This window comes from Pituophis catenifer, unplaced genomic scaffold, assembly GCF_029215685.1.
Source record: "Pituophis catenifer annectens isolate HBS135680 unplaced genomic scaffold, rPitCat1.0.hap2 SCAF_10, whole genome shotgun sequence".
Lineage (NCBI taxonomy): Eukaryota > Metazoa > Chordata > Lepidosauria > Squamata > Colubridae > Pituophis > Pituophis catenifer.
Window position 1 is genome coordinate 14,138,013 of NW_027256890.1, and position 19,326 is coordinate 14,157,338.

At 51.8% G+C, this 19,326-nt stretch overlaps 1 protein-coding gene across 1 annotated transcript in view; it reads left to right on the forward strand.

Annotated features, from left to right (window-relative positions):
- Positions 1–19,326, forward strand: part of SMTN (smoothelin) — a 43,691-nt gene that overhangs the window by 10,909 nt on the left and 13,456 nt on the right. The window contains exons 3-14 of the mRNA XM_070951108.1: positions 1,103–1,251; positions 1,666–1,765; positions 2,832–3,051; positions 3,229–3,332; positions 4,822–4,900; positions 5,377–5,720; positions 6,782–6,845; positions 9,577–9,642; positions 10,993–11,598; positions 15,336–15,644; positions 16,755–16,950; positions 18,535–19,089. Of these exons, the coding sequence (XP_070807209.1) occupies positions 1,103–1,251; positions 1,666–1,765; positions 2,832–3,051; positions 3,229–3,332; positions 4,822–4,900; positions 5,377–5,720; positions 6,782–6,845; positions 9,577–9,642; positions 10,993–11,598; positions 15,336–15,644; positions 16,755–16,950; positions 18,535–19,089 (2,792 nt within the window). The remainder of the gene's footprint in view (positions 1–1,102; positions 1,252–1,665; positions 1,766–2,831; positions 3,052–3,228; positions 3,333–4,821; positions 4,901–5,376; positions 5,721–6,781; positions 6,846–9,576; positions 9,643–10,992; positions 11,599–15,335; positions 15,645–16,754; positions 16,951–18,534; positions 19,090–19,326) is intronic.

The following is a 19,326-nucleotide window of genomic DNA, read 5'->3' on the forward strand; positions in this document are numbered from 1 at the left end:
TGTTCCTTCCTCCCCACTCCCTCTCTTCAACTGGCTTTCCCTCCTTCCTTTTCCCCTTCCCTTGTTTGCATTTCTCGTTCCTTTCTTTTGGCACCCCCTTCCCCAGTTAATTTTTCTGACTGTGAGGAAGTTTCTCTTTCGTTCCAGGTTGCTTCTCTCCTTTCCATCCGTTGCTTCTTCTCCTGCTTTCTGAATAGATCAGAATAGAGCTAGACGGGACCTTGGAGGTCTTCTAGTCCAACCCCCTGCTTAGGCCGGAAACCCTGCACCACTTCAGACAAATAGTTGTCCAATCTGTTCTTAAAAAACTTCCAGTGTTGGAGCATTCACAACTTCTGGAGGCAAGGAGTTCCACTGGTTTCACTGTCAGGAAATTTCTCCTTAGTTTGATTCAAACTTCCTCAAAACCCCAAACAAGTTACCCAGGCCTAATCCACATATCAAAGGATAAGGTCTGTAAACTCAAGAGTTAATTCAATTAGTTCTCCCGCGGAACTGCGTGTTCACAAGGATAAGCATCATAGCCGAGCTGAAACTAGATTAATCTAGTTAGAGCAAACGGGGGAAATCTATAGAATAGAATAGAATAGAATAGAATAGAATAGAATAGAATAGAATAGAATAGAATAGAATAGAATAAAAATAGGAATTTAGAATAGAATAAGATTTTTAGAATAGAATAAGAAACTAGAATAGAATAGAATAGAATAGAATAGAATAGAATAGAATAGAATAGAATAGAACAGAACTTATAGGTGCTTTTAGATCCTGAGTGACAGGCAGGTGTCTTCCTTGCAGGATGAGACAGAGGTAATCATACCCTGGCTGGAGTGGCGGAGAGTTTTGGGCCGAGGCCAAGCTGGTGGGGGGGGGAATGGGAACGGTTGCGTGCGTGAGCCACTAAGCCTAGGGAGAGCACATGGGCTCGGCCGGAGGGACAGTGGCCCTTTGTGCAAACCTCTCACTGTGCCCATTGTGTGTCTGTCCCCGGGGGTGGCCAAAGAGAGGCCGGGGAATGCCTGTCCTGGGCGAGGCGGCCTCCGCAATGCCCTTGACCCGTCCCTGAATGACCCTCCTCTTACTCTGTCCCTTCCCCTCCCAGCTGGAAGCCACTCTGGACTTCTCCGAGCGCAGGCAGATCCGTTCGGCCATCCGGGAGCTACGCCGGCAGGAGCTGGAGCGCGATGAGGAGGCGCTGGCGTCCAAGCGCTCCCGGACGGAGCGGCAGGAGAACAAGGAGAACCGGCTGAGGTGAGTTGGGGGCCCGCTTCTTCCCTCTGCACCCCACTTTTCTGGCATTGTAACCCTCCTGGGCCAACCTTCCCGAAGCGTTCTTATTTCTTGGTTAAATTTCCTCAGGCAGTCCTCAGCTGGATGGCTGCCTTTGAGCCCAAGGTTTGGGTTGCTAAGTGAGACGGTCGTTCAGTGAGTTTCGTCCCCGTTTTACGACCTTTCTTGCCACTTAATCACTTAATCTTGCCAATTAATCAGTGGAACGACTTGCGTCCAGAAGTTGTGGATGCTCCAAGATTGGAAGTTTTTAAAAAGAAGTTGGATAACTATTTGTCTGAAGTGGTGTAGGGTTTCCTGCCTAAGCAGGGGGCTGGACTAGAAGACCTCCAAGGTCCCTTCCAACTCTTGTTATTCTGTTGTTTGTCCCTTCAGGTCCTGGCAACAAGAGGAGGAACAGCGGCAGCAAAAGTCTCTGGACGCCCTTTCGAGAAAACTGGAGACGATCCAGGATGTGGAGGAGTTGACCAGCTTGGTAGGTCCCTGCTGAATGGGGCTTGACTCTTCCTGACTGCAGAGGAGGCTGGATGGGCATTTCCACATTGCAGTGGGAGCTCAAGGGGGGCATTGTCATAGAGCTCTTCACGTGGGACCATCCCCTGTCCTTCCCGCCGGTCGAAAAAGCCAGAAACTCTGCTGTTAAGCGCTACAAAGCTGCATATAAGTCTAAGTGGTTAGAGTGCAGTACTTGGTTAGCAGCTACTTCTGCTGACTGCCTGCAATTTGAGCAGTTCGAATCTCACCAGGCTCAAGGTGGACTCAGCCTTCCGTCCTTCCGAGGTCGGTAAAACGAGGACCCAGATTGTTGGAGTTTGCAAGCGGAATGCATTGCTACAAATTTGGCTAAAAATGAAAAAAAAAAAAAAAAACAGTCCTACACAAAAATACCGATTTGCATCTCACCAACAGGAGCATTAAAACACCCGAATTTAATTGATATGGATAAGATAATCAGATACAGAGATGTACTAAAAGAACAAGGAAATTTGAAATCAAAACAGGAATTGGAACAGGATTTAAACAGGGGAATTGATTGGTGGACATATATGCAAATTTAGTCTAAACATAAGGAAGATATAAAATTATACAAAATGAGCAACATGAACTGGACAAAATTATACAGTAGGATATATAAATTTTTATTGCGGTATAAAATGGAGGATGAGGCAGTTAAAGTGGTATATAAATCTAAGTTCTATTGCTAGTCCTTCCTTCCTTCCTTCCTTCCTTCCTTCCTTCCTTCCTTCCTTCCTTCCTTCCTTCCTCCCTCCCTCCCTCCCTCCCTCCCTCCCTCCCTCCCTTCTCAGATTGTTGGGAGCAAGAGGCTGACTTTGTAAACCGCTTAGAGAGGGCTGGAAAGCACTGTGAAGCGGTCTATAAAGTCTATTGCTATTTTCCACCAAGAAAATTGCTTGGATTTCCACTCCAGCCGACGGATCTAGGCTCTCCGGGTAGCCTCCCATCAGCACATGGGCCACAAAGGGATCGGGTGGGGGGAAATGATCCGTTTGAACCTTTGCTGACTCTGCTTCCCTTCTCAGCTGCGAGGAACCAGCGAGTACGAAGAACGTAAGCTCATCCGGGCTGCTATCCGCCAGCTGCGCGCGGAAGAAATTGAAGGTACCAGATCCAGCAGGGGTGGAGTGTGGAGAGGGTCACCACAGTCTTCTAAACAAGGTTTTCTAAATCCGGGGTACCCCAACCCCAGGGCCATGGACCAGCAATGGGCCCCAGAATGCCAGCAACGGGCCACACAAACAAGCAAAGCCCCAATCTTTGGGATGTAGGCACCACGTGAAACCACATCCCTTCCGGTCCGTGGAAAAAACTCTCTCCACGGAACCGGTCCCTGGTGCCCCAAAGGTTGGAAGGGGAGGCACTGCTCTGAATGATGCCAGCCTGTTTGAAACAGGTCTTTTTTTCCCTCCCTCCCTCAAGCTGCAAAGTTGGCGGGGAAAGCTTTCCATTACCAAAGGGCCACCGACACGGCTCGGGCATCCAAGGAGCAAGGCGAACATGCTGCAGGGGACAGAAACGCCCAGGTAAGCACTAGCACTAGCAATAGAGCGTAGATTTATATACCGCTTCGCAGTGCTTTCCAGTCCTCTCTCTAAGCAGTTTACAGAGTGAGCTTGTTGCCCCCAACAATCTGGGTCCTCATTTTATGGAAGGACGGGAGGCTGAGTCAACCTTGAGCCAGTCAGGATCGAACTGTTGGCAGTCAGCAGAATTAGGAAGGAAGGAAGGAAGGGCAATAGCACTTAAGACTTATATACCGCTTCACAGTGCTTTCCAACCCTCTCTAAGCGGTTTACAAAGTCAGCCTCTTCCCCCTAACAATCTGGGTTGCCTGCAGGACTGCACTCTAACCACTGCGCCACCGTGGCTCATGCTAGGAGAAGAAGGCAAGGAGGCTGCCCCTCAATTGGGAGGCACCCCCGGAGTGTGAGACCTTTTCCATCTCTGCCGTAAATTCTTCCTTGGTGGCCCTCTCAGGTGGCTTTTGGGGCTGCGCTGCCCCAGTCTTGCACTCCGTACATGCTTTATAATTGCAATACCCATGATTTCATCTGACAAGGCAGGACTGCCTTTGCAAATCTGGTCTCTCCGTCTCTGGAGGGGCGCCCTGTTGGAGAAGATTTGTGCCTTGAGAATAACTTCCCCATTTCCCCCACCAGAGGGCAGCCTTTTCCTAGTTGATGGTTTAGGGCTTCTTTCTACTACCCTGTTTCCCCGAAAATAAGATTATCCCCTGATAATAAGCCCAATCGGGCTTTTGAGCGCATGCGCTAAAATAAACTTCCCCCTGAAAATAAGCCCTCCCTGAAAATATTTAAACGCAGAGCTGGAAATCAGGTAAGACGGCAAGAGGAGCCCCGTCTTGCTCCATGCACCCCAAAATAATAAGACCTCCCCGAAAATAAGGCCAAACGCTTATTTCGGGGTTCAAAAAAATATAAGACAGGGTCTTATTTTCGGGTAAACACGGTAGATAGATAGATAGATAGATAGATAGATAGATAGATAGATAGATAGATGTTAGATAGCAGAGAGAGATAGTAGATAGATAGATAGATAGATAGATAGATAGATAGATAGATAGATAGATGATAGATAGCAGAGAGAGAGAGAGAGAGAGAGAGAGAGAGAGAGAGAGAGAGAGATACCCTGTTTCCCCCAAAATTATCCCCTAATAATAAACCCAATCGGACTTTTGAGCGCATGGCAATAAGGCCAAGCGCTTATTTCAGGGTTCAAAAAAAAAAAAAAATATAAGACAGGGTCTTATTTTTGGGGAAACATGGTAGTTCTGGCTATTGCTGGGGGATTAATGGCTTTTAATATTAACGGGGAATCCAGGATCACTTAACAACAGAAATGTCGGCCTCTACTGTGGCCATAAGTCCAGGACGAGCTGTAATAGGGCTTCCCAGCGTATGCCAACAAGGACCGGACTCTCTGCGTGCTTAGGGTTTCTCTGAACAGATCTTGGGTGGGCTGAGGGTTCATTTTCCTTTCGGCCTCCTCCAGGTGCAGAACCGAGCGGGGCAGGAGGTGATCGAAAGCCAGATCCGGGAGCAGCTGGATCCCAAGGCGGCCGATGGTCCAGGTGAGGCCAGGCTGAAGATCTCCGCAGGAGGCACTCACAGGAGTGGGCTGGGTGGGAGGCCGGCAGAGGAGGTATTCAGCCGGTTCGGGGGAATCGGTAGTGACAACCTGCAGATGGGACCGTCCACCCACCTATATCACTATGTTTTTGATGCTGCACGCATGTGGACTGCACGAGAGAGAGAATGGCCCTGTTTTGTGATGACACACGCGTGTGCACGCACTCACGTTTCCGGTGCTGGGCAAACCTGTTGCTACAATATGTGAACCCCCCCCCTCTGGAGGCCTGGCACAGAGCCCAGCCTGTTGGCACGGAAGGCGCTCGTAGATTGGATTGAGGCGGAAAGCTGGAGCCCGCAGATGCCTTGAACTATAACATTGTTGGGGATGATGGGAGTTGTGGGTCCACCACAATGCTTGGCTGCTCCTTCTGAGGGAGCTCCTCCTGAGCTCCTTTCCCTCTCCCCCCCCCAACAGAGTCTTCTTTGGGGACCGTTCTGCTCCTGGAAGCCATCCCCAGCCACCGGCCTTCCGAGTCGGCTCCTTTCCCAGACAGCGAGGCGAGCGGTGAAGACCCCGGGCTCAATTCCCATGAGCAGGATTCCGGCTCCCAACCACAGCCTTCTACCCAGGAGGAGGAGGAGGAAGAGAAGGAGGAAGAAGAAGAAGAAGAAGCTGGATTCCTGGCACCCCGCAAAGTCCAGGAGGGGCTGAACTCCTCCGAAGGGGAAGCTTCAAGGAAAGAGGAGCAGCTGGAGATGGGCAGCGTTGTAGGGGAGGCCCCCCCAAAAGAAGAGCCCCTCCTGAGCCAGGAGAGAGAGGTACTTTGGGGAAATTCCAGTTGGCAGCGAATTGGGGGTGGGGGCAACCCTGCCAAGAATGGACTCCCCAGCGTCTGGCACACAAATAGACACACCCCTCTTCCCTTGGATGGGGAAGCTTATGACAGTCACCTGGGCAATGGACGTGCAGAAGCTGGACACATCTGGATCTCCCAAAGAAAAATTGCCCCTCCTTGAACGGTGGACGCTTACATCTCCCTCTCCCTCCCTCCCACCCACCTCCAGGCGGTCCGCCAAACAGAAAGGTTGGGGATCACTGTTTGGGATGGCTTCTAGTGGCCATGAGTTACCCAGGTGTAGGCCCATTTCGGGAACCATCTCTGCTGATTTTCTGGGGGGGGGGAGGTCATTTTTGGAAAGTTGAGAATAGCGAACACGGCTGCCCTTTCAATTTCCCCACGACCGATGTTAATTTGACTTGGCTTAAGGTTTTTAAGTGGGACGTGTGTGGCTCAGTGGCTAAAACACTGAGCTTGTCGATCGAAAGGTCGGCAGTTCAGCGGTTCGAGTCCCTAGTGCCGCATGATGGGGTGAGCTCCCGTGACTTGTCCCAGCTTCTGCCAACCTAGCAGTTCAAAAGCACGTAAAAAAAAAATGCAAGTGGGAAAATAGGGACCACCTTTGGTGGGAAGGGAACAGCGTTCCGTGCGCCTTTGGCATTGAGTCATGCCGGCCACATGACCACGGAGACGTCTTCGGACACCGCTGGCTCTTCGGCTTTGAAATGGAGATGAGCACCGCCCCCTAGAGTCGGGAACGACTAGCACATATGTGCAAACCTTTACCTTGAAGATTTTTAAAATCTCGAGCCGAGAGGAAGGAAGGGAGAGAAATATTTAGGGGATGCCAGGGACACTGGCTGTGTGGAATCCCCCTCCCCATCCCAGATTAAACCCATTGGTTGAGGGAGGGGCGGTATAAATACGGGGCGGTTTGGCTTCCCTTCTGGGCTCCTCAATGCTGCAGCCCATATTGAGGGCCAGGGGGTGGGGGCAGAATCCTGTTCTCATTGCTTTTCTTCCACCCCCCCTCCCTCCCAGATTGTGCCTCAGGCCCCAGAAGAGGGAAGAGAAGGTGCTGCTGGCCAGGAGGGAGACAGGCCAGGTAAGGGGGTAAAGGCAGCTCTGCCGGAAATGTTGCTCTCGGAGCTGGCTTGTTTTTCTTGCAGACGTTTTGCGACCCTACTAGGTAACATCATCAGTGCTAGAAAGGAGTGAGGTTTGTGGAGAGGAGGAGGAGAACTGTGGGGTCCTCGGTGCTTTCTGAGCTTGCTGGTTTTCTTGAAGACGTTTCGTCACCCAACTAGGTAACATCATCAGCCACAAGACCACCAAGCTCAGAGAGCAGGGAGGACCCCCACATTTCAGGGGTCGCCCCAAAGCTGTTTCTGCTCCTAAACCCTCAGCTCTGGTTCCCTGGACTGTCTTGCTGCTGGCTTCTCTTTCCTGGGAAGATGTTTGGCCTGCAGGGAGGGGGCAGGGAAAGCGCTTTCTGCAGGGTCTCCTTGCTCTAAAAGATCTCCCCGCCCCCCAGCCCCAATCCTGGCTCCCGGCCCCTTTGCCCTGCTGCCTCTGGTCTCCAAGGGAGGCCGCGGGCGATGGGAGGCCGCTCTGCCGTTCCTGCCCAGAAAGGGAATTTACTTTTCAGAGTTGAACCTTTCACATTCTTTCACCCAATAAGGTCAGGAACATCTCTTCCCTCGCTCCCTCCTTCCTTGGTTGAGGCCCTCTCCTTTATTTGTGAAAGCCCCTTTCCTCCTTCTCCCTTTCCTTTCCTTTCCTTTCCTTTCCTTCCCTTCCCTTCCTTTCCTTTCCTTTCCTTTCCCTTCCTCTTCATTCCCTTCCTTTCCTTTCCTTTCCTTTCCCTTCCTTTCCTTTCCTTTCCCTTCCTCTTCATTCCCTTCCTTTCCTTTCCTTTCGTTTCCCTTCCTTTCCTTTCTTGTCCCTTCCCTTCGCTTCCCTTCCTTTCCTTTCCTTTCCTTTCCTTTCCTTTCCTTTCCCTTCCTCTTCATTCCCTTCCTTTCCTTTCCTTTCCTTTCCTTTCTTTTCCCTTCCTTTCCTTTCTTGTCCCTTCCCTTCCTTTCCTTTCCTTTCTTTTCCCTTCCTTTCCTTTCCTTTCTTTTCCCTTCCCTTCCCTTCGCTTCCCTTCCTTTCCTTTCCTTTCCTTTCCTTTCCTTTCCTTTCCTTTCCTTTCCTTTCCTTTCCCTTCGCTTCCTTTCCTTTCCTTTCCTTTCTTTTCCCTTTCTTTCCTTTCCTTTCTTTTCCCTTCCCTTCGCTTCCTTTCCTTCCCTTCCCTTCCCTTCCCTTCCCTTCCTTTCCTCTTTTCCCTTTTCTCTTTCTTCTTTCTCCTATTTCCCCCTCTGGAGTTTTGGTGGGCACTTGGAGGTGCTTTCCTGGAAGTCCCTCAACTGGAAGGAGGAAGGAGGTTTAGGCAGGGAGCATGGTTCCCGTCCTTCTGGATCCTAAACAGCTGTTATTTATTGGTCTTTCTCTCTCGCCAGTTTCCCTGACTGACCCCGGGTGGTTTTAATGTTTACGGAGAAATCCTGCAAAGTGGTTTTGTGTGGAGGGTTTTGCGGAGGGGGTCTTGGTACTTTCCAGACACTTTCCCTTTCCTTGGTGATCTGGGGGGGGGGGAGGCAGAGGAGAGGTCATTCTGCAGCCCCCTCTTTATCCTAAGACCTGTTCAGCTGAGTTTTGAAGGCATTGTGGAAAATCTTCTCTCACTCACACAGTTCTAATTCTTTCCCCTTCCTCTCCTGCCACGGCCCCAAATCATTTTATTCCTTGGCTCACTGGCTCAAGCGGACTGCCGCCCCCAGTTCTCCTTGTATTGGCTTCTTTTGGGGGGTGGGGAGCAAAGCTGCCTTGTATTCGCCCAGGCGCCTTTGTGGGGGGCACCGCCCGTGTCCTGCCCCCTGTTCTTCTTTGAGACAATTTTTGGCTGACCTCTCTTGGAAGCAGGAGCCAGGCATCCGTCAAGGCAACGCTTGACGTATGATCTGTCTTGCTGGTGGGACAGGAGCCTTTGAACGGTGGGGAGGAGCTGTGAGGGATGAGCAGGACTGGGAGGGGGGGGCTGGAGGCCAGCCTGGGCCACGGAGCTCAGCTGAGGACAAGAGGGAGTGAGCCTCGCTGGATAGCCGGCCCGACCCGGGGAATGGGGGAAGGGGATTTGCGGCCACCCTGAAATGGGTTGGAGGAACTCCAGCTGCGACCAGCTGTGCCTTTGAAGGGCAGTTTCCTTGACTGGGTGGCCTGGGGGAGGGCTTTGCCGGGCATCTGCTAGTGGAGGGGGTGCCAATTCCTAGAGTTCTCCCCCCCCCCCCATGTGTGGCAAGTTGGCTGTGGCAAATTGTTTAAAATGAGTTGGCCATGGCAAGTTGGATACGATGACTTGGCCATGCCAAGTTGACTATCACGAATTGGCCATGCCAAGTTGACTATCATGAGTTGGCCATGCCAAGTTGGCTATAATGAGTTGGCCATGCCAAGTTGGCTATGATGAGTTGGCCATGGCAATTTGGCTATAATGAGTTGGCCATGACAAGTTGGCTACGATGAGTTGGCCGGCCCAGTTGGCTATAATGAGTTGGCCATGACAAGTTGGCTACGATGAGTTGGCCATGCCAAATTGGCTATGATGATAGAGTTGTGAAGTATTCTGGGATCTCTGAATGGTTGCAAGATCGAGGTGGGAGGAGAGTTTGGCTCGTGGGATCCAGGCCCAGGGATCTGGTCACCGCCATTTAGCCACATCGGTGTCTGCCCGTGAGAGGCTGAATCCCTTCCTCTCTTAATGCAACTTCTGTTTTCTCATCTTAATGCTTGTTTAGCAACTGGAGCCTCCCAAACGGTAGAAACGGACGGCTACAACGTTCCTCCGAAGCCACCTGGTGCAGGTAATCCTCTCAGCCTCTTGTTGGGTCTTTCCCCCAATCAGCCCCGGTTGAGGATAATCTGCCGGACGCCTCCTTTGCTGCGGGCCTCTCTGGCAAAACCAAGGAAAGGGTTCGGCGGTGCTCCTCAACCTTGGCTTCAACTGGGGAATTCTGGGAATCGAAGTCCCACCTGTCTTCAAGATGCCCAGGTTGAAAACTCTGGGATGCATGGGGGGGGGGGGGGCGGGGAGGCTGTGCTATGGTGGAATGGGACCCAACTCGCTGCTGGACAATTTAACAATGCTATTTAATTATTTAATTTTTTTTAAAAAATTAGTTTTTGCCATTCACATTTTGTTCTGTTCCTCCTTCTGCATCCTTTCTTTAATGAGTCTATTCCACCATTTCTTTGATATTAATGTCTCTAGTCTCGCACTGAGTTGTCCTGCCACGAGTTGACCGTGGTGAGTTGGTCTTGATGAGTTGGCCATGGCAAGTTGGCCATGGTTAGTTGGCCATGGTGAGCTGACCACGGCGAGTTGATTTTGATGAGTTGACCATGGTGAATTGACTATGGTGAGTTGGCCATGGCAAGTTGGCCATGGTTAGTTGGCCATGGTGAGCTGACCACGGCGAGTTGATTTTGATGAGTTGACCATGGTGAGTTGGCCATGGTAAGTTGGCCATGTTGAGTTGACCGTGTTGAGTTGACCGTGTTGAGTTGGTCATGGTAAGTTGGCCATGGCGAGTTGACCGTGTTGAGTTGACTGTGGTTAGTTGGCCATAGCAAATAGTCATAGACCCGCCTCTCTTCCCAACCTCGCCAGAGCTTCTCTACTGGTTTCCAACCTTTCTGGGTTAAGCAGATCCTAATTGGGGTTGGGTGGGGGGCAGTCAGAGGGGTCTCCATTACAAATGTCCCCGTTATCTTAGGAGTGGGACAATGGCCAAGTCTCCAAAGTCCACTCAGGGTGCTACAGGGTAGACCCTTGCCCCACTCCTTAACGTATCGGGGACATTTATAGGTGGGCATCCCTCTGACTGCCTCCCCCCCCCACCCTGGTTGGGACCTGCCTAGCCCAGAAAGGCTGAAGACTTAGCGGAGAAGCCCTGGTGAGGTTGGGAAGAGAGGCAGTGATGGATGATCCCGTTCTTTCCTTTTTTTGGAAAGAAGGCAGATTTTTCTGAATATAACTGGGAGGGAAGCGGAGGACGATGCTGAGCGCTTTGCTTTCCTGGGGCGGAAACTCTCCCATCCCACCCCCCACCCCCAAAGCCTGGCAGGGCTCCCAGCTGCTTGAGATAAAACATTCTCCGCTCCCAGGCTGGTCCTCCCTCCACTGACATCTCCCTCTCCCTCCCTCTCTCCAGAGCTGTGCCGGGAGCAGCAGCCCTTCCAAAGAGCCGGCTCCATCCGCGAGCGCGCTCGCAAATTCACCTCGGACCCCCCAAACCCTCCAGCTGCGCCCCCGAAGGGAGAAAAGGCCGGCAGAGGGCTCCCCGCCCTGCCACAACACCATCTTCTGCCTTCCCATCACGCGGCCAACTCACCCTTGCGGGACCGTGGCGGCACTGCCGTTCGGACGCTCCAGGCTGGCAGCAAGGCGCAGGAGGCAGCCCGGACCGGCCCTTCTCACGCCAAGGCGGGAGCGGGCAGCAGGCCCCCTTCGCAGGCTCCGTCCATCCCTAAAGAGGCAGGCGGTCCCCAAGGGCGGATCCAGGGCAGCCAATGGCAGGAGAGGAAGCTGGGCCCCGCCCGGTCTGGCGTTGAAAATGCCAAGGGGGGATCCACGGACTCAGAGGTGCTCCGTAACCGGCAAAGCGGCTCGGCCCACAACCCGGCAGGCTCCCTGCTCCGCCGTCTGGCTGCCCACCCTGACGACGAGATGAAGACCCTCCTGACCATTGAAATCAAGGACAGCCGCCATCAGCCTCTGCGGGGCCACCTGGCGGGACCCCCCGGGAACCAGCGAGCAGGTGAGGGGGCCCCGCGGTGGTTGGAGGGCGAGGTTGCTTCGGATTCTCACCTTTTCCCCTCTTTTGTGGCGTAGGAAGAAAGGTGGCCTATGTTTCTCTCAGGGGGGGGGTCCCTTGCAAAGCGGGGGGTGGGTAGGTGGGAAATACCCTGCTCCAGGCAGCTGTGGACGTTTCCAGGAAGGACAGAAAAAACGGAGGTAGGCAGGGAAAAGGGAGGGAATGCAAAAAAAGAAAAGGAAAGAGAGAAAATATTGCACTTCTGGTTTTGTAAGGGATGAAATGTGTAGCTTTTCTGGGGTCCAGAGCTAGAGAGCCTTTGGTTCGGGATCTCAGGGCTGCCTTTGCAGGTGTCCCCCAAAATGGCATTTTGGTTCAATTAAAGTAATTGCTGGGCGTTTTTGGGGAGCGACGAGGCTTTTGGGTAAGGTCACGAGTGGATAAATGACTCCCGTGGAGGGTGCAAGACCATGTTAATTGTCAAGAAGGCCTTCCTTCCTTCCTTTATCTCTTCTTTCTTTCTTTCTTTCTTTCTTTCTTTCTTTCTTTCTTTCTTTCTTTCTTTCTCTTTCTTGCTTTCTTTTTCTCTTTTTCTCTTTTTTTCTTTCTTGCTTTCTTTCTCTTTCTTTCTCTCTTCCCTTCTGTCTTGTCTCTCTTCTTCCTTCCTTCCTTCCTTCTCTCTTTCTTTCTCTTTCTCTCTTTCTTTCTTTTTTCTTTTTTTCTCTCTTTCTTCCTCCCCTCCCTCCCTTCCCTTTGTCTTGTCTCTCTTCTTTCTTCCTTCCTTCCTTCTTTCCTTCCTTCCTTCCTTCATCTCTTTCTTTCTTTCTCTTTCTTTCTTGCTTTCTTTCTCTCTCTTTCTTCCTCTCTTCCCTTCTGTCTTGTCTCTCTTCTTCCTTCCTTCCTTCTCTCTTTCTTTCTCTTTCTTTCTTTCTTTCTTTTTTCTTTCTCTCTCTCTCTTTCTTCCTCCCTCCCTCCCTTCCCTTTGTCTTGTCTCTCTTCTTTCTTCCTTCCTTCCTTCTTTCCTTCCTTCCTTCCTTCATCTCTTTCTTTCTTTCTCTTTCTTCCTCTCTTCCCTTCTGTCTTGTCTCTCTTCTTCCTTCCTTCCTTCCTTCCTTCCTTCCTTCCTTCCTTCCTTCCTTCCTTCCTCCTCCCTCCCTCCCTCCTTCCCTCCTTCCTTCCTTCTTTCCTTCCTTTCTCTTTCTTTCTCTCTCTCTTTCTCTCCCTCCCCCCCTTCCTTCCCCTCTCTCTCTCTCTCCCTCCCTCCCTCCCTCTCCCCTTTCGTTCCCTCGGCTGACTCTTTCTTCCTTCTCTTCTGCGCTCTGCAGATCCGGCTGATCCCAGCAAACACCTGAAAGTTGGGCAGCCGGAGGTGGGCTTGCACTGCTCCAAGGGAGCCCACCCCACTCCCCCCTCCCACCCCCCACCCCCACTCCAGAGCAGTTCCCGATTGAAAAGTTAGCTGCAAACTGCAGCTAAGTTCGCAGTTCGTGGCCAACTTTGGGTTCCTGCAGTGAGTGAAGTCCCCGAGGCTGGAAATTTTCCTATTTTGGGCGAAATCACTTCTGCACGCAACGGGCCCCAGCTGATGTTTATCAACTGAACTGGATGGAAAGTTTTATTGGTGCTGTGTCTGTGTGTGTGTGTGTGTATTTTAAATCCTGGCACCGACTCCTCCTTTTGCAGCTGAGAAAACCTGTTCGTTGCCCATATAAGAGGTTCACCCTCCGAAATTCTACAGCTGGCTAAAAATCTAGCTTTTAGAAACGGCTCTGCGGATGATGCTGCCCTCACCCGTATAGATACTGAGAGATGCACGTTCCTCGTGGTTGTGTTGTGTTGTGTTGCACAGCTGCCTTGTATGTTCCACAGCTTACGCTTTTCCGTTCGTATCGCACCCGTTTGTGAGCTCTTCGGCTTCGCTCGGGAGACCGGTTGGTCGGCCTGTAGCTTTGCACTTTGCGTGACCTGCCGACCCATCCTTCCGCCCTGAACTACAATCCCCATCATCCCCGGCCAAGCCCTTGCCCCTCGGGAGGCCCGAAGGAGCTTGGCATTGGCTTAAGAGTGCAGGATTCTGCTTGAGGGAAGGGTATTTCGAAAGGCGCAAATAGGTTTAAACGAAGCATGTTGGTCTTGACGGCATTGTTAAAAAATCATGATACGTAGGTCGCCCCTTTCGACTTACGACCGCGATTAAGCCCCAAATCCGTTGTTAAGCAAGACAGTTGCGTTCAGCCGAGTTTTAACCCCCCCATTTTACAACCTGTCTCGCCCCTAATTGTGAAAACCCCAAGGTTCTTCAACTGCTTGACTGTAACTTGTTGCTGTATCCTTATGATTTGTATTGATCGTTTCCTAGTACGATTTGATTGCTTTATTTGGACCCTATGACTATCATTAAGTGTTGTACTTTATGATTCTTGACGAATGTATCTTCTCTTTTATGTACACTGAGAGCCTTTGCACCAAAGACAAATTCCTTCTGTGGTCCAATCACCACTTGGTCAATAAAGAATTCTATCTATCTATCTATCTATCCATCCATCCATCATCCATCCATCTATCTATCTATCTTTCTACCAGTATCTATCTATATTATCAATCTATCATCTAATATCATCTATTGTCCCTATCTATCTATCTATCTATCTATCTATCTATCTATCTATCCTACCTACCTACCTACCTACCTACCTACCTACCTACCTACCTATCAGCCATCCATCCATCCATCCATCCATCCATCTATCTTTCTACCAGTATCTATCTATATTATCAATCTATCATCTAATATCATCTATTGTCCATTTCCATCTATCTATCTATCTATCTATCTATCTATCTATCTATCTATCTATCTATCTATCCTACCTACCTACCTACCTACCCTACCTACCTACCTATCAGCCATCCATCCATCCATCTATCTATCTATCATCCATCCATCCATCAGCTGTGCCCGCGATCATTGGAACCTTATTTTTTACTTTCTTAAAGCATTTTTTTACTACCGTGTTTAGGCGAACCGGCCCCGAACCGGTAGCATTTCACCCCTGTCCTCAACCCCTGGTCTGTTGGATGGGCACCAGGTCGTGGCATGCCAGAAAATCAGGCTGTGCAAACAGGGGAAGCCCCATCTGTCTGTCTGTCTGTCTGTCTGTCTGTCTATCTATCTCTATCTCTATCTCTATCTCTATCTCTATCTCTATCTCTATCTCTATCTCTATCTCTATCTCTTTATCAGAATGTCCCAAAAAGTGATCAGGCCACCCTGGGGGGAAATTTGCAACCGTCCTAAATAACATGCCGGTTGCCAAGCGTCCCAAATTTGGGGGGTGAGGGATTGGGGGAGGGGGGAGGCAGAATGCTAACTATTAAGGGGAGCCCCTTTCCCCTTTTTTTCGATCTGGTTTACAGCCCGCTCGTCCTGGAAAACTTGAGAGAGATTAACCCTGTTTCTTCCGCGTCCCTGGAAGATCCTTTGATCCTTCTCGGACAAAGTTGGACTGATCCGGAGAAACATTTTGGAACTCTTTAGCTTCACGTCCCCTCTTAAACCTCTTGCGCGGTCTCTGAGGCTCTGTTGTGCGTGCAGCGCTCGCACGAAGCAAGAACTCGAAACGGCTCCATCCAAATCCTGGTTAATCTTTTCTCGGCAAGCCCATCTTCTCGCCATAACCCTTTGGAGGGGGTGGAGCCCGTCTCTCACCCCCTCTTTTCCTCTTTCCCCAAACCCGCAGAGCTCACCTTGGGACTGAGGAACTCCCCGCTGCGAATCACCACCTCCAGCCATGGCAGCTCCAGCGGCAGCTTTCAGAAGGTGAGTCCGTCTCCCTTTCGTCGGGGCCTCTCCGGATTCCGCCTGCAGGAAGAGGCTGCTTTTGCGCGGCTCAGCTGTTGTGGAAGGGGGGCAGGGGAGAAGCCGGATGGCAGGGGAGGAACCTTTCGGTTCCGGAAGGGGATATTTGTCCGGTGGTCCAAATTCTGTGTTGGCACCGTCAAGATCTGGCAGGTTGGAAGCAATATGGGCAAGAACGGAGGGGAGATCGGTCTCGTCTTTAAAGCAGCCGTGTCTTTTTTTTCAGGCTGTCGATAGTTAGAATTAGAGTCGCGTGCTGCGGTGGCCTAGAGGCGGAGCTCTGGCCTCACAATCAAGAGGCTGTGAGTTCGATCCTAGGTAGAGGCTGATATTTCTCTCTGAGCACATTGAGAATACATCTGCCGAATATTTGCTGAATATAACTCTGGATTGGCGACAGGAAAGGCATCCGGCCAGTAAACCCCTCAGCTCCATTTGGTTGCCCAAGATTCCACCCCGCAAGTGATTATGGGGTCGTTAAAAGAGGATGATGATAATAGTTAGAATTAAAGTTAACTTTATATTTTGGGGGGATGACATTGTGCCTCGGTTATTCAGTGGCTCAAGTCTTCCGTCCTTCCGAGGCCGGTTAAAACGAGGACCCCAGATTGTTGGGGTTTGCAAGAGGCCGTCTCTGTAAACCGCTTAGAGAGGGCTGGAAAAGTTCGATTGCTATTGCTAAGTGAGTTTTGCTCCCATTTTACGACCTTTCTTGGCCGCCGTTGTTAAGCGAACCACCGCCATCGTTAATTTAGTCACACAGTACGTTAAAAACGAATCTGGTTTCCCCGTTGACTCCGCTTGTCAGGACGTCATAAATATGAAACCCGTTGCCAAGCATCCGAATTTTTGGTCCGGTGCGTGACCAACGGGGACGGCTGGCAGCGGTCGTAAGTGTGGAAACACGGTCGTAAGTCCCCTTTTTTGGCACTGCTGTAACTCCAAACGGGTCACTAAACGAAATGTTTGAGACTACCTGTATTTCTTTTGTTAAAAAAAAAATAAAGTTTGGTGTTTGAAAGAGATGATTGCAATTTTAGCCTGGGAATTAGAAACCCCGTCAGGAGTCGCTTCCACGCCCCCCCCCCAAATTCATCTCTGGTTGCAGTGATGGCAGGAGCCCCCCCCTCGCCCCCCCCCCCCGGTGTCCAGGCCGATTAAGCTAAGCCTGGAGCTGACCTGCCTTGTCCCTCTTAAAAGGATGACGTTTGGCGGCTTAGAAAATCCTTCCGGCTGTACAGAAGGCCTTAGGTTGCCCAGCAGAAGCAGCCCCCCGGAGAAGCCCCCTCCCCCTGCCCAGGTGAGGAAGTAACCAAGATGGGACTTACAAGTGGGGGGGGGAGCAGCCAGGATTGCGAGGTCTTGGGTGCGATTCGGGATGCAGAAACTGAAAAGGGCAGAAGCGAGGCGAGCGGTCAGGCTGGAGAATCCGATCCCCCGCCGAGTCCTGCATTATTCAGGCCGCCGGGGACGGAGACCGGGAAGAGCTGCTCAGTGTGAGCGGGATGGGCCTCCTCCCAACTCTCTGCTAGGACCTGCGAGAAATGCCCCCCCTCTCTCCCCGGTCTCCCGCAGGTGGGTGAGTCCAGGGATCCCCCTCTCGGGCTGAAAGTATTTGAAAGGGAGTGGGGCGGGGGGGGGGCTCAGTTCTTCTCCTCCTCGGCCGTCCCGTGGGATTTTTGCCTTGTGCCGGAGCCCCCGGCTTGGCCCTGCTCGGGAGCGAAGGTGGGTGGGGGATGATGGGGTTCAGGTCGCAAAAGGGGATCACGTGACCTTGGGGACACAGCAACGGTCATAAACATGAACCAGTGGCCAAGCGGTCCGAATCTTGATCACATGTTGATGGGGATCGAAAAGTCTCTCTCTCTTTCTTCTCTCTCTCTCCTCTCTCTCTGCCTCTCTCTCTCTTTTCCCTCCTGCTTTCTCTCCCTCTTTTCCCTCTCCCTCTTTCTCTCTTTTTCTCTTTCTCCCTTTCTCTCTCCTCTCTCTCTCTTTTTCCCTCTCTCTCCCTCTCTCTTACTCTTTCTCCCTTTCTCTCTCTTCTCTCTCTCTTTTCCCTTTCCCTCTTTCTCTCCCTCTCTTTTCTCTTTCTCCCTTTCTCTCTCTCCTCTCTCTCTTTTCCCTCTCTCTCTCTTTTCTCCCTCTCTCTCTCTTTTCTCTCCTCTCTTTTCCCTCCCCCTCTCTCTTTTCTCTTTCTCCCTTTCTCTCTCTTCTCTCTCTTTTCCCTCTCCCTCTTTCTCTCTCTTTTCTCTTTCTCCATTTCTCTCTCTTCTTTCCCCTCTTTCTTTCTCTTTTCCTTCTCCCTCTTTTTCTTTTCCTTTCTCTTTCTCTCTTTCTCCCTTTCTCTTTTCCCTCCCTTCTCTCTCTCCCCTCTGTCTCTTTTTCTCTTTCTCTCTCTTTTCCTTCTCCCTCTTTCTCTCTCTCTCTTTTTCTTTTCCCTCTCCTCCTTTCTCTCTTCTCTTTCTCTCTCTCCTCCCTCCCTCATTCGCTTTGCAGAATCCTCTGGCCTGCCATAAGGAGCTTTTCTTAATGGATGAGGCCCAGGTGGTCCTTTGGGTGAAGGCATATTGTGTAAGAAGATGTGGGTGGTACCCTATTGTACAAGTGTGTGAGACAGATTGAGCGTTGAGCACTCAGTCACTTTATTGCCTTTACCTGCTGTTCAGATTTGTCTGGGTTTGAGTTCTGGGGTAGGAGACCCCCTTTTCCTCACCCCACCCCCACCCTTTCAGACAGTACTTCTCACCCCCGAACTCTTTCAAAGCGTCTCAGGGAAGACAGTCTGGCCACTCATCTCTCCACAACAACACAACGACACTCCGCAGAGTGTGAGGCCAAGGGAAGGGACCCCTTGCAAAAGGAAGGTTGTTTTCCTGTCGCTGGACAAGCCCCAGCTCCTCCTCTACCCCTCCCCTCCCCTCGACCAGCCGGGTCGCTTGGCTCCCATCCCAGCCCCCTGTGCTTGTCTGTCACGGGGAAATGCCACCCAGGACGGAGAGCTTCTCCGCGACCAGAATAGCCGACCACTGACATCAAGACTCGGCCCACCGTCCAACCCACCTTGTGACCCGCGGACCAAGGCAGGCAGCCGAGAAGACCGGGGTCTGCTTTCTCTCGGGACTCGGCCTGGCCTGCACCTCGAGGGAGCTCTCCGCCACCCCTGAACGGCCCTGCTTTTTGTTTCGCACCTCGCCTTGGCATCATGCCTGGGGGTGCCCTACCCCCGATGTGGAAGAAAGGCAGGAGTCGTCTGCCGCCAGCCCCGAGGACCAGGAGTTGCAAGGCACCCCTCGCCAGATCCTGGAACAGCGGGTGGCCGAGGCGAAACGCGTGGTGAGCCTCCTGGTCCTCGACCATCGGCCACCCTGCGCCAGGAGGCCGCGACGCTGCGGGCGGAACAGCAACACCTCCGCGAGCACATGGAGAAGCTCCGGCAATTCCTGTGAAGCAGGAGAAAGAGCCCAGCACAGGCGGGGCAAACGTCAGAAGAACCGTGCACCCATGCCGAGGGCACCGAGACGGCCAAGGAGCCAGCAACCCACCCTCCAACCTCCGCCGACCCCGCGGAAGCCTTCCGAAGTGCCTGTGTCCAGCAACAGCAGTTCCGGGAGCCCCTCGGCTGAAGGGAGCAGCGAGTAGTTTTGGGGAAGGGTTATTCGTGCCCGCCCACCCACCTACTTCTTCTTGGAGCAGAAGGGCGCGGCTGGGCCCTGCTCTCCTCCTGGCACGAAGAAGGAACAAAGGACTCTTCGGCCCTCCTGGTCAGCACCTTAAAACACCCACCATCCGGGTCTCTCCTCCGAAGAACCCCCCCCGAATCTCGGGACTCTTTTTTTTTTTGAGGGCCCCCCCAGAGAGATTCCCACTTTCCC